The 13156-nt window shown below is 42.6% G+C and overlaps 1 protein-coding gene and 1 pseudogene across 1 annotated transcript; both read left to right on the top strand.

Moving 5' to 3' along the window:
- Positions 1 to 749: 749 nt before the first annotated feature.
- Positions 750 to 2700, top strand: LOC147827881 (lysine-specific demethylase 4D-like). The gene is given in 2 exon segments (XM_087212234.1): positions 750 to 1601; positions 1603 to 2700. Coding segments are annotated over 2 exon segments (1419 nt in total). The 5' UTR covers positions 750 to 992; the 3' UTR covers positions 2413 to 2700.
- Positions 2701 to 8706: 6006 nt separating this feature from the next.
- LOC147827880 (lysine-specific demethylase 4D-like) lies at positions 8707 to 10661 on the top strand (annotated as a pseudogene).
- Positions 10662 to 13156: the final 2495 nt, after the last annotated feature.

Raw genomic sequence — 13156 nt, 5'->3', positions numbered from 1 at the left:
TGAGGCAGGAGGGATTCTGTGAGTTCATGGCCATCCTAACCACACAGCAAGACTCTGTCAAAAAAAAAAAGAATTAATTATACATTAAAAAATAAATAACACAGTAAGAACAGTAAAAAGTCTCTAGTAAATTTTTAGCTATTTCCCCTACTTCTATCACCACTGTAACTTGTTTTTTCTACATTTTTTCTTCATACTTCATGTTTTTTCTCTTCTAATAGTCTTTAATCAGGGTTTTTGTTGGTGTTGTTTGCTCATCATTCCTACTGAGTGTTAGAATTTTAAATCTTGAGACAGGGTTTTGCTAAGTACATAAATTATTCAGGCTGGGATTAAATCTTTGGTCCTCCTACCTCATGCTCTAGATTGCTGGTGTGACAGACATACATCATTGCACTTGGCTATTTAATTTCAAACCTGGGTTCTTCCTGTGTTGCCCACTATGGGCTGAAACTATCCTTTCTCCCGCCTTAATCCCTGCAAAATCCCCACAGGGACCATCAAGACAGCTTTTCAATTCCTCAATTTTCCTTTCATATTAATTCATCTAACTTCAAGACTTGAGTGGGTAAACGCTTCTTTGAAGACTTGCTTATTTTATTTCTACTTTAGTTCAGATAGTTTTTCTATTTCCTGGTCACCATTTGACATTAAAATCGGACATAAAGCAACTTCAGTATTGATTGGTATAGTATTAATACAATAGTTTTTTTGTTTTGCATGCATTTTAAGTTACCCTGTATTTTCTTTAGGTTTAGAGGTTAGTTCTTCTTGACAAGACTTCTGCTATGGAAAAACCAGGAGCTTCTGGCTCACATAAGCTTCAGCATCAGAAAGAGCCTGCAAGAGAGGGAAATCTTTAGTGAGAACTTCACTGAGCTACAGGGCACGCCAAGTTCTGGCAGCGAAAAGAAGAAAACAAAGGGGAAAAAAGCATTTATTCCAGAAAACACCCCCAAAACGTTGATCTGGGTGGTGCTTACATTGCAGGGATGAAGCCTGAGCATTCTTGTTCCCTGAATCCAGGTTCCACAGTCATGACCTTCAGGCCAACCATGGAGGAGTTTGCAGATTTCAGCAAATACATTGCTTCCATGGAATCCCAGGGTGCACACAGAGCTGGCTTAGCCAAAGTCATTCCTCCCAAGGGATGGAGAGCCAGAGAGTCCTATGACAACGTCAGTGACCTCATGATAGCCATTCCTCTGCAGCAGGTGGTCTCTGGGAGGGCAGGTGTGTTTACTCAATACCATGAAAGGAAGAAAGCCATGACAGTGGGGGAGTACCGCCACCTGGCCAACAGTGAAAAGTACCAGACTCCTCCACACCAGAGTTTTAAAGATTTGGAGAGAAAATATTGGAAGAATCGCCTCTATGGTTCCCCCAGTTATGGTGCTGACATCAGTGGCTCCTTGTTTGATGAAAACACAAAGGAGTGGAACCTTGGGCTCCTGGGAACCGTTCTGGATCTATTGGAGCCAGAATGTGGAGTTGTCATCGAGGGAGTCAACCCACCCTACCTGTACTTTGGCATGTGGGAGACCACGTTCGCATGGCACACGGAGGACAAGGACCTCTATAGCATCAACTACCTGCACTTTGGGGGAGCCCAAAACTTGGTATGTGGTGCCCCCAGAGCATGGCCGGCTCCTGGAGCTCCTAGCCAGGGAGCTTTTCCCAGGCAGCTCCAGGGGCTGTGGGGCTTTCCTGAGGCACAAAGTGGCTCTCATCTCACCCACAGTGCTCAGGGACAATGGGATCCCCTTCAGCTGTGTGACTCAGGAGGCTGGGGAGTTCATGGTCACGTTTCCCTATGGCCATCATGCTGGCTTCAACCATGGCTTTAACTGTGCAGAGGCCATCAATTTTGCCACCCCTTGGTGGATCGATTATGGTAAAGTGGCATCTCAGTGCAGCTGTGGGGAGGCGAGGGTCAGCTTTTCCATGGACATCTTTATGGGCATCCAAGACCCTGAGTGCTCTGAGCTGGCAAAGGAAGGGCAAGACCGGGCCATTGTGGACAACATGGGTCCCTCGATTTCTGCCAGGCAGGAGGTGGCCACCTGCAGGGAGGACCAGGTGTTCTGGAGAACTGCTCTGCATTTGGGCCACCTTCAGTCTCAGGAGGCTTGCACTTCCTCGGGTACTGTTCTGGCTGGCTACTTGGTCAGGGACCCTTTTCGCCCAGGGCCCAGAATCCCCTCTTTGAGCCACGGAGATGATACTGAGCCTGAGCCAGACCACCTCAGCTCCTTGCTGCCACAGTGGCCCACAGGAAAAAATGAGTGGCTCTCCACCCAGCACCTGGCAGACATGGCCGAGGTCATCCTCCTAGGCACTGGGGGCTCAGGATACCCCTTTCAGAGTGCCCCCAAGAGAAATAAGGGAAAAGCTAGAATAAAATATTTATGAAAACTGATGCCAAAATGTTGAATTAAGTATTAGCTACAAGATTCTAAGTACATTAAAAGCATAACATACCATGACTCAGTGGGGTTCATGGCAGGAGTGAAATAATGGCTCTGTTGAATAAAATTTGTAGGAGGCTATTGGTAGGGACAAGTCTCTTGCACTAGGGCCCAACAGACCAATCTGATGTACAGTTTAATTGTTCTAGCCAAGCTATAATTAATTGTAGGAGACTCTGTAAACAATTAACCAGTTATACAGTAATCAATTAATGTGTCTCTATACTTTGATTCAATTTGCTTATAAATGCTGTGAAATCATTTTGTTGACAAATTGTCTACACTTGCTTTGGTTCTAAGAGCTACAGGTTTTGTCAATCATTTTTGTTTTGTTTTGCTTTGTTTTTGTTAGTTGGTCAAATAAACAATATAATGAACTTATACATTATCTTTTCAATAGTTTACAATAAGGGAATATAGAAATAGAACTTATCTCTGATAGATGGATCCAAGAAGAATCTACGATCACATTCATCGATTCTATCTCAGTTGCTTTTCTCCTCGCTGAGATAAAATACTTGACACCCAAAGGTAAAGGAGGAAAGGTTTATTTAGTTCATGCTTTGTAGAGGTTTCAGTTCACAATTGGCTGGCTCCAACCCAGGGCAGCATGGCAGACAGGCATCACAGAGGAGAAACAGTCCGTGACAGGCAGAAGGTACCAAAAAAAAGCAAGCAAGGGATGACCACAGCTCTTACTATCCTTTATATCTTATATAGGCTACTAAGGGTGGGTGGCACTCACACCATTAATCCTAGTGTCCTTGATCCTGGAATTGCACCATGAATCAATGCCAGTGTCACACACTCAATAGTCAGCCCCATCTGTGACTGCATGAAGTTTTAGGAGGACATCTAGACACAAGTCATAACAGATATATATGGCCTGACTTTGAGTATGACATGTTTCATTGAGAGGTCAAATGCTAAAAGAAAATCATTTTGCCAACACTTTGGTACCATCATTCGGAATCAAGATTTTAGAGCACCAGAAAGTAAGCCTCATTTTCTGTTTTGTTTTGCCTTGAGGAATAAAAGTGTTAAAAATTATGACATTCATATTGGGAAGCACCTCCTAGTTGAAAAATCATTTTCCTTATTCATCTACTGACCAAATTTTAACTGTATATCATTTTTAGTTTTTCTCGTTGCAACCAGAACTTCTCATATCCAAAGATTTGAAATTGAGTGAGTGGTGTTCTGCTTGGTAAAGCATATGCTTTTCATAAACCTTTGCTTCAATCCACAGCGCGGGCACATGCACACACACACACACACACACACACACACACACGCACGCACACAACTGAAAAATTCTTTTGCTATTCTATGTCATAATTGATTGTTTAATTGGTTTACAGAATGCAGATGAGTTCTTTTGGAGACAATCTTACTATGTATTACAGGCTGTCTTTGAGCTAGGTAGCCCAGACTGGCCTTAAACTGGAGTCAATCCTCCTGTCTCAGATCCCTAGTGCTGGCATTAGAGGTGGGCACCATTACAGGCCACAGAGTGATGATTTTTTGATTTTTCAGATGAGGTCTCACTGTGTAGCTCAGGCTGGCCTAGAATTCACTTCTCCTGCCTCAACCTCCTAAATGCTTTGATTACAGGTGTGGGCTTTGTTTTGTTTTACACTATTAGTTTGTTTTGGAGAACGCTGTAAATTTTGTGTGTTAAAGTATCATGACAATAATACATTGTGATGAATATTTCATTTTTTTCTGTGTTGATGACTATTTTTCACTCAATTCTCACATAACTCAAGCTTTGAATCATACATGGGATTTGATTGAAAAATACTATAGATGTTTAAGTAGAAATGTATTACAGTAACTAACACACTGCCCTCAATCCACTGCTGAATGCTCCCCCTTGCTGCCAACACATTTATCTCATTTGTTCATTGCTGGTGGTACTTCTGGGTTCAGAAAAATCCTCCTGATTAGAAAATCTTGGCATATGTTTATGTCTTCCAGAGTTTTACTTGTTTTTATCTTTATCTTTAGGTTCAGTGTTTCCGTTTTTGTTTTTGTTTTTTTTTCTGGTACTGAGGATCGAACTTGGGTCCTTGCACTTGTGCAGCAGATGGTGAAACCACTGAGCTAAATCCCTGGCCCTAGTGTTTCTATTTTTATAGCTAGTTCTTTCATCCTTTTTCATTTGAGTTTAGGGCAGTTGAGAGATATGGGTCTAGATTCATTTTTCTGCATGTGAATAACCAGGCTTTTTTGGTGGTTGTTTGGTTGGTTGGTTTTGGTTTTCTGAGACAGGGTCTGGCTATTAATTTGGGCTGGCCTTGAGCTTACTACTTGGACCGGAGTGGGCTCGAACTCACTCCAATCCTCCTGTGTCAGCCTCAGAAGTGCTGGGATTACAGACTTGGGCCACCATGCCTGGCGAATAACCAGTTTTTCAAGCACTGTTTGTTAAAGAGACTATCTTTTCTCCCGTATATGTTTTTAGCCTCTTCACCAAACATCAAGTACCTGGGGTTTGTTTCTGCATCCTCATTTTTGTTCTATACAACAATGTGTGTGTGTTTTTAACCATAACCACTTTATCTTTGTCATTTAATTTAATATCTAGATTGTGATGCCTTCTGCTCTTCTCTTGTTGTTTGCTTTTTCTATTATGGGTCTCTTCAAGGTACATATCAATTTTAGCCTAGACTGGCATGCCTGTAATCCAAATACTTGGGAGGCTGAGGCAGGAGGATCATGGTGAGTTTGAGAGTTTGAGGCCAGCATGAACTACAGAGTGGGACTCTGTGTCCCAAAACCAAAAAAAGAATATAGGATTATTTTTCCTAGTTCTTTGAAGAAGTCTGTTGGTATTTTGATTGTAATAGCAATAAATCTGTATATCATTTTTGGCAACAGGGCCATTGTGATGATGTTGGTCCTGCTTATCCAAGAACAAGACAAACCTTTCAATTTTCTTTTCTTTTTTTTTTTTTTTTTAAAACAGGGTCTCCCTATGTTGTTGAAGCTGGCTTTGAGCTATGTAGCCCAGGCTGTCCTTAAACTCACACTGATCCTCCTACTTCAGCCTCCAAGTGCTGGGATTATAGGCATGTGCTCCATTTTCTAATATCATCTTCAATCTCTTTTTTCAGAGTAGTACAACTTTTGTTACAGAGGTGTTATGACTTGCATCTAGATGTCCCCCGAGGTGTCATGTGGTCATAGGTGGCTGGATCTAAAGTGTGTGATGCTGGCATTTTCTTTTTAGAAAGGTTCTCACTATGTAGTTCAGGCTGGCCTTGAACTCAGTGTGTACCCCATGCAGGCCTCCAACTCTTGTCAGTCTTCCTGCCTCAGCCTCCAAAGAGCTGGGATGTTACCAAACCTGGTTAATGCTGGGATTAAATGTATAATGCTGGGATGAAGGGTGGGTACTATTTTAAGGGTGGGTAGCCTGGGATGTATAAAAGGGACACAAGAGGGTTGCCAGAGTTGCTTGCTCCTTGCCACTTTGCTGGCGGCTACCTTCTGCTGCTGCTGCTCCTCTTTGGCATGGACTGTTTCTCTTCTTCGATGTCTCTCTGCCCTGCCACCCTGACTCGGAGTCAGCTGACTACAGACTGAAAACTCTACAAGATGTGAGCCACATAAACCTTTCCTCCTTTACTTTGGGTGTTAGGTATTTCGTCTCAGAAAGGAGAAAAGCAATTAAGACAAGAGGTCTTTCTCTCCCTTGGGTATATTAATTCCTAGGCATATACTTTTCTCTGTGTGTGTGTGTGTGTGTGTGTGTGTGTGTGTGTGTATTTGCTTATTTGTTTTGAAGCTACTGTGAATGAGATTGTTTTCCTGATTTCTTTCTCAGTGAGTTCATTGCTAGTACACAGGAAATGTATTGATTGTTTGTTTTTTGTGTTTTTTTTTGGTGGGGGGACAAGGTCTTTCTGTGTAGTTCAGGCTGGGCTTCAACTCTCTATGTAGCTCAGGCTGGCCTCTAACTCACTCTCATGTGCCACCTCAGCCTACTGAGTGCTGGGATTACAGGTATGTGCCACCACACTTGGCTGATTTTCTTTTTCTTATTTTTGTATCCCGCTGCTACCTTGCTGAGTTTATTACTCCTACAGGTCTTTGAATCTTCTATGTAAAGAATCATGTCATCAGTATATTAGGATATTTCAACTTCTTCCTTTCCTATATGTATCTCTTATGTTTTTCTCTTGGCTGATTGGTGTGGCTAAAGTTCCAAGTACTATGTTTTTAATTTCCATTAGTATATGATTGCAGAGTATAATGATGCCATTTATCATGAGCATAGGTATATATATGTAAGAAATATTCTCTCTTTCTCCATCTCTTGTTCTCTTTCCCAGTGGCAAATGATCCCTATCTCCATTTGAAGTTCTCTATCAAACAGGAGTAGTGAGGTTGGACACTCCTGTGTTGTTCTTGATTTTAGGGCAAATGCTTTCATTTTTTCCCCATTTATTATTATTTTGGCAGTGTTTTTGTCATAGATGGCTTTTAGCAGCTTGGTAACCTGCACATAGCACATCTCTTTCTATTTTTTATCCTTTTCCTTTCCTCTCTCTTCCCACTCCTCTCCCTCTATCTCTTGGTCCCCTTCCCTTTTGAAAATTCAAGATAAGATCCTCCTATGCCTATTTTGTCAGGATTTTTACCTTGCATGGATATTAGAATTTGTCAAAGAGTTTTTGTTTTGTTTGTATGTATTGAGATGATCATGTTATTTTGTCCTTGCTTCTCTTTAAGCGATGTTTATTGATTAATCCCCACTGAACCATCCTTGCATTCCTGCGATGAAGCCAACTTGGTCAGATGTCTGATGTTTTTAATGATCTGTTGCACTCTGTTTGCCCGTATCTTGTTAAGGATTTCTCCGTCTATGTTTATAAAGGAGATGGGCCTACAGTTCTCTTTTTCTGTTAAACCCTTATCTGGTTTGGCCTCAGAATAATGGTAGGTTCTAGGAATGAATTTGGCAGTGTTTCTTCCCTTTCAATTTCATAGAAGAATTTGGAGAGTATTGGTGTTAGAACTTTTTTGAAATTCTTGTAGAATTCAGCAGTGAATCCAAGTCCTGGGCTTTACTTCACTGGGAGGGTTTTTATGATTGCTTCTATTTTATTGCCTGCATTGGTCTATTCAAGGTTTTTCTATCTCTTGATTCAGTTTTGGCAATTCATATATGTCTAGATATTTATCCATTGTATTTCTTGGTTCTCTTCAAAACAGTTTCTTGCAATCCTCTAGATTTTGGAGGATTCCATTGTGATTTCATCTTTCTTCTTTTTTTCTTTTTTGAGAAAGAGTCTCCCTATGTAGTTCAGGCTGAGTGCTGGGATCACAGGAGTGTGCAGCCATGCCCAGATTCCTTTTCATTTTCTAGTTGCATTGATACAGTCTTTTTTTCTTTCCCTTTCTTTCTTTTTTTTGGTAAGTTTGACCAAATGTTTATCAATCTTGTCAATTTCTACTCTAACCTTTACAATACTTTTGCTTCTACTGGTTTCAGATTTGGAATGTTCTGGTTTTTCTAGAATGTTAATATGCATCATTACATTATTTGGTATCACTCCATTCTTTTAATATGTGCATGCACTTGTTTCTGAGAACTGCTGTCATTGTTTCTCAAAGGTGTGGGTGTGTTGTGCTTCCATTATATTTTGATTCTGAGAACATTAAATTCCTTCCTTGATTTTTCTTTGATCCATTGATTATCCAATAATATGCAATTTCTATGTTTTCCCGTACTTGCTGTGGTCTCTTTTGCTGTTTTCTTATTCATTCTGCTATGATATGATAGCATCCAAGAGATCATTTCAATTCATTTATATTTATTGAAGCATGCTTTATGGCCCCAGTTTTCATCTCTTAAGAAAAATAAATATTCCATTAACTTCCAGAGAGCTGAGGTCTCCCTGTGTGCCTTGTTCAGACCCCTCCATCCACTGGCCTCTCCTCCTCTCCCCCCCCCTCCTCCTCCTCCCCCTCCCCCTCCTCTTTCTCCTCCTTCTCTTTCTTGTGGTTCCCTTGCAACCCTTCCACAGCCAGTTTCTCACTTCTAATGATTTTTTCAAAAGATCATTTTTTCTTTCATCCCTATTAGTGTAAGATATTACAGTTTCTGCTACATATGTTCCATTTTAGTATTTAATTTGGCTTGCTGTTAATTTCTCCAGTTTCTAAGTTAAACATTTAATTTCTTTTTATTTTCATTTATTTTCAGACTTAATGCTAAATACAGTACTGATGGTGAATTACTTACATGGGAAATATCATCTTCTTCAATCCAAAGGTCATGTCTGAGTTCCTGCCTCCCAGATAAACCAAAGCATTGAAAAGAAGGAGAGGAAAAAAAGTGGAAAGAAGAAAGAAAGAAGTTACGTTCTAGCATTACTAGCTGTCTAGACCCACCTATGAACTTGTTGCCTGTGTCTATGTTTGATGATATTACAGGGATGAAGCCTGAGCATTCTGGTTCCCTGAATCCAGGTTCCTCAGTCATGACCTTCAGGCCAACCATGGAGGAGTTTGCAGATTTCAGCAAATACATTGCTTCCATGGAATCCCAGGGTGCACACAGAGCTGGCTTAGCCAAAGTCATTCCTGCCAAGGGATGGAGAGCCAGAGAGTCCTATGACAACGTCAGTGACCTCATGATAGCCACTCCTCTGCAGCGGGTGGTCTCTGGGAGGGCAGGTGTGTTTACTCAATACCATGAAAGGAAGAAAGCCATGACAGTGGGGAAGTACCTTCACCTGGCCAACAGTGAAAAGTACCAGACTCCTCCACACCAGAGTTTTAAAGATTTGGAGAGAAAATACTGGAAGAATTGCCTCTATGGTTCTCCCATTTATGGTGCTGACATCAACGGCTCCTTGTTTGATGAAAACACAAAGGAGTGGAACCTTGGGCACCTGGGAACCATTCTGGATCTATTGGAGCCAGAATGTGGAGTTGTCATCGAGGGAGTCAACCCACCCTACCTGTACTTTGGCATGTGGAAGACCACATTTGCGTGGCACACAGAGGACATGGACCTCTATAGCATCAACTACCTGCACTTTGGGGGAGCCCAAAACTTGGTATGTGGTGCCCCCAGAGCATGGCAGGTGCCTGGAGCTCCTAGCCAGGGAGCTTTTCCCAGGCAGCTCCAGGGGCTGTGGGGCTTTCCTGAGGCACAAAGTGGCTCTCATCTCACCCACAGTGCTCAGGGACAATGGGATCCCCTTCAGCTGTGTGACTCAGGAGGCTGGGGAGTTCGTGGTGACGTTTCCCTATGGCTATCACGCTGGCTTCAACCATGGATTCAACTGTGCAGAGGCCATCAATTTTGCCACCCCTCGGTGGATCGATTATGGTAAAGTGGCGTCTCAGTGCAGCTGTGGGGAGGCGAGGGTCAGCTTTTCCATGGATGCTTTTGTGCACATCCTTCAACCTGAGCGATATGAGCTGTGGAAACAGGGTCAAGACCGGGTGGTAGTGGACCACAGGGAACTCATACCTCCCCAGAAGCAGGACCTGATCACCTGGAAGGATGTCCGTGCAGCCAGGAGAGCTTCACTGGGCCTGAGGCACTTCAGGCTTAGACAGGCCCTGCAAGCCCCTCTGCCTGTGGCTTCCTGCAGTGAGACCTGCTGTGGCAGGAATGTGCATCCTGGTCGTCATCTTTGTGAACCTGGGCAACTGCCTGCCGGAGATGCTGCTGCCATGTCCAGGGCCACAGCCTACAGCTCCCAAGAGCTCAGCCGAGCCCCCTGGCCTCCCAGCATCCGTCTGTCCCGGATACCCACCTGTCAGCTGGCAGCCCTCGTCATGGCAATCCTCCCTGGCAACTAAGGGTTCAAGAGCCGATCCACAAGGGTCCAGCCAAGAAGCGCAGGTTGGTGGTCATGGAGCACACAGCTCTGGATTCAGAGCTTCAGTTCCAACCTGTGCATGGAGTTTGATGGTCAACCCTGTACCTAAGAGCCCTGGACTTCAATATCTTGCTACAGCTTCTGAATGTAGCTTAACCTCTGATCCCTAAACTCAGGGGCTGCCTTCATAGCCCACTACTCTGCTGTCTGGAGGCTTGCTGAGACCTCTCATAGGTAACGCACTGAACTTTGAACCACTTTGTAGGACATTGATCATGCATAAGTGAACTGTGATGGCTCCAGATGCTGCTCAGTCTGGTGGTAATTATTAAATTTGCCATTTTTGTCCTTCCTCCTAGACCTTGGGATATTTTTCAACTTTGGTAACTTCTGCATCTTAGCTGAAGTTTCATCCACTGGACACTATGTCTCAGAACTAGGTTCCACTAAGATTGCTGGGAACCTGAACTTTGCATGTCTCCCCATCCTCTGGACCAACTGTGGAGGGTGCTGTACTTTCAGGGCTTTGGTTCTCCTTTACTTTCCTTCCATTTTCTCCCTCACTCTTACCTATTTCTTGCAAACTGAGGCACTTTTGACCGATTAGTTTAACAGAGTCACAGAAAGATTTGACCTTTGTAAGTTACCGATGTATTTAAAATGTGTTGTTATCAAGTATTTGTTCATAGATAAATAAATTTAAATGTTAAAATTTGACTATTTCTAATATTACAGTTTCAAATAGTGAGGCAGGGACAGAGGTTATTCTTTCTTGAATTTTCTTAATTATTTCAAAAACACTTGAATTTATTTTTATGGGCTGGCTACATTGTTTGCAAGAGTGAATAATAAGTTTGGGGGATGCAAGTTGGGTTCTGGCTATATCACTGGCTTGGGGTATTTGATTTTTACAGTTTTGCTTTGAGGGTGACATGGAGGATCTAAGGATGGGCAGTAGGAACTAAGTTGTTGGGAGAAAAAAGCAAGTATAGAAAAGAAGTGTCATCACCTGAGACTTTTGAAAACCATAGATACATTTTATACTCATTTATTCAGCACAATCCACATGCCTACAAATTAATGAATAAGACAGTTTCAATTAGTAAAATGTGCTGTGAAGGAACTAAAGTAAGATTGGACAATGGTGCAAAATGGGAAGGTGCTGGCCTGTGTGCCTGGTCAGGGAAGGTTTCACAGAGCAGGATACCTTTTTGAGGACCACTTGACACAAATGGAAGGTTCAAAATGGTGTTTTGCACTTGAAAGGATCTAACAGAACTCCTAACGTGGAGCTTGGTGATTCTGATTTTCCAAACAGCAAGAGAGCTTATTTGTGTCTGGGACATAGAGAGGAAGTAGGGAGGAATGGAGAGCACGTGGGCCTGGTATCTCATGTTAACTACTTGTTGCCATCACCTCAAAAGGCGAAGCCATGGGAAGTTTAGAACAGTAGCAGACATCATGTGATGTGCACATTTAAATATTTGCTAAATTGTATGGAAAATGGGGAGAAGGAGAATTGCCTGGACCATCTATATAAAACAAATGAGACTGAGTTATTTAGACAAAACATTTAATGTTGAAAATAAACAAAATGGGGAAATTAAGAATATATTTTGAGAAATGATAGTTTGTATACAGAAAGACATTTCTGAAAAGCAAGGTACCCCACTGCAAACCACCCTACCTTTCTCCCACCGACAGAATTTCAATGAGGCTCTGAAATGTGAAGCACCAGGCAAAACTGAAAGCAGGAGTGAAATAACATATACATATATGTATATATGTGAGTGTCTCTTTAAATTTCTGAATAAGGAGCACCAATATCCTCTTCATCTTTATGCTGTGTGGCTAGCTGAGCACCCCTGTCTTTCCTAGTGGACATGGAAGCTTATTCCGTAGAAAAAGAAGCTGTGAGACTGAGCTCAGGGACTGCAGGCAGAGAAGGACGGGAGTGAGATGCCTCACTGATAGGAAGATTAAGTTAATATGGAAATGGTGGAACCACAAGCTAGAACCACATTGAATTCACTTGGGAGAGATCAGCCCTACAGAGCTGCTGAACCCACGGTAGATCTTGCATGAGCAAGGAATAAACTGGTTGTATGACAAATGACTGAGACCTTGAGACCTTTTGGCCATTAGTTAAAGTCTTAGTGCCTTTGGCACGCAGGAAGAGGACAGCCTTAAGCTGTCAGATGCTTTCAGTACCTCACCCAAAGCCGTGCTTCTTCCCAGTTTGGGCCATGTCCAGTGACTGCTTAATACTGGGCCATAAAAGTTGGGCCATCTGTGCTCAACTTGGTACAACTCTGAAGAGCCACTTCCACACTAGGACTCCCTGCAGTATTGGCTGGAACCATCTTTGAGACTGAATCCAGTTAAATTTTACCCTTGGCTTTTTTCCTTTTTTTTGGTACCAGGGATCGAACTCGGGACCTTGCCTTGTGAGGCAGGCAGCAGAACCACTGAGCTAAATCCCTGGCCAAACTTTCCCCTTTGCTGAAACCTGCTACCTTCCCCTTCCTTTCTCAGATGTGGATCCTAAAGGCACTTAAAAAATAAACATCCTGAGTGCTGAACACTCATAGTCTGCTCCTTGGGAACCCACACTGCAGCACTACTCTAAGTCTCCATGGTGTGGTGGAGCATCCTTTCCTTGAGAAAATGAAGATAGGTTACACTGCTGACATCATAATCCTTTGCACGATTGTTCAGGGATGTGGGGAGATGGAAATGTCCAGATGATAAACTCAGCATCAGGCTTATGGAATTATTGATTCTGTAACCCATGGTGAAAACATGTCTCCTTGAACATCAGAAATTACCAGAACAAGA

Source organism: Heterocephalus glaber, unplaced genomic scaffold (assembly GCF_053883595.1).
Source record: "Heterocephalus glaber isolate CG9 unplaced genomic scaffold, H.glaber_assembly_v1.0 deba00001429, whole genome shotgun sequence".
Taxonomy (NCBI): domain Eukaryota; kingdom Metazoa; phylum Chordata; class Mammalia; order Rodentia; family Bathyergidae; genus Heterocephalus; species Heterocephalus glaber.
Note: the sequence above shows the minus strand (reverse complement) of the source record. Positions and strands in the feature narration are given on the sequence as shown.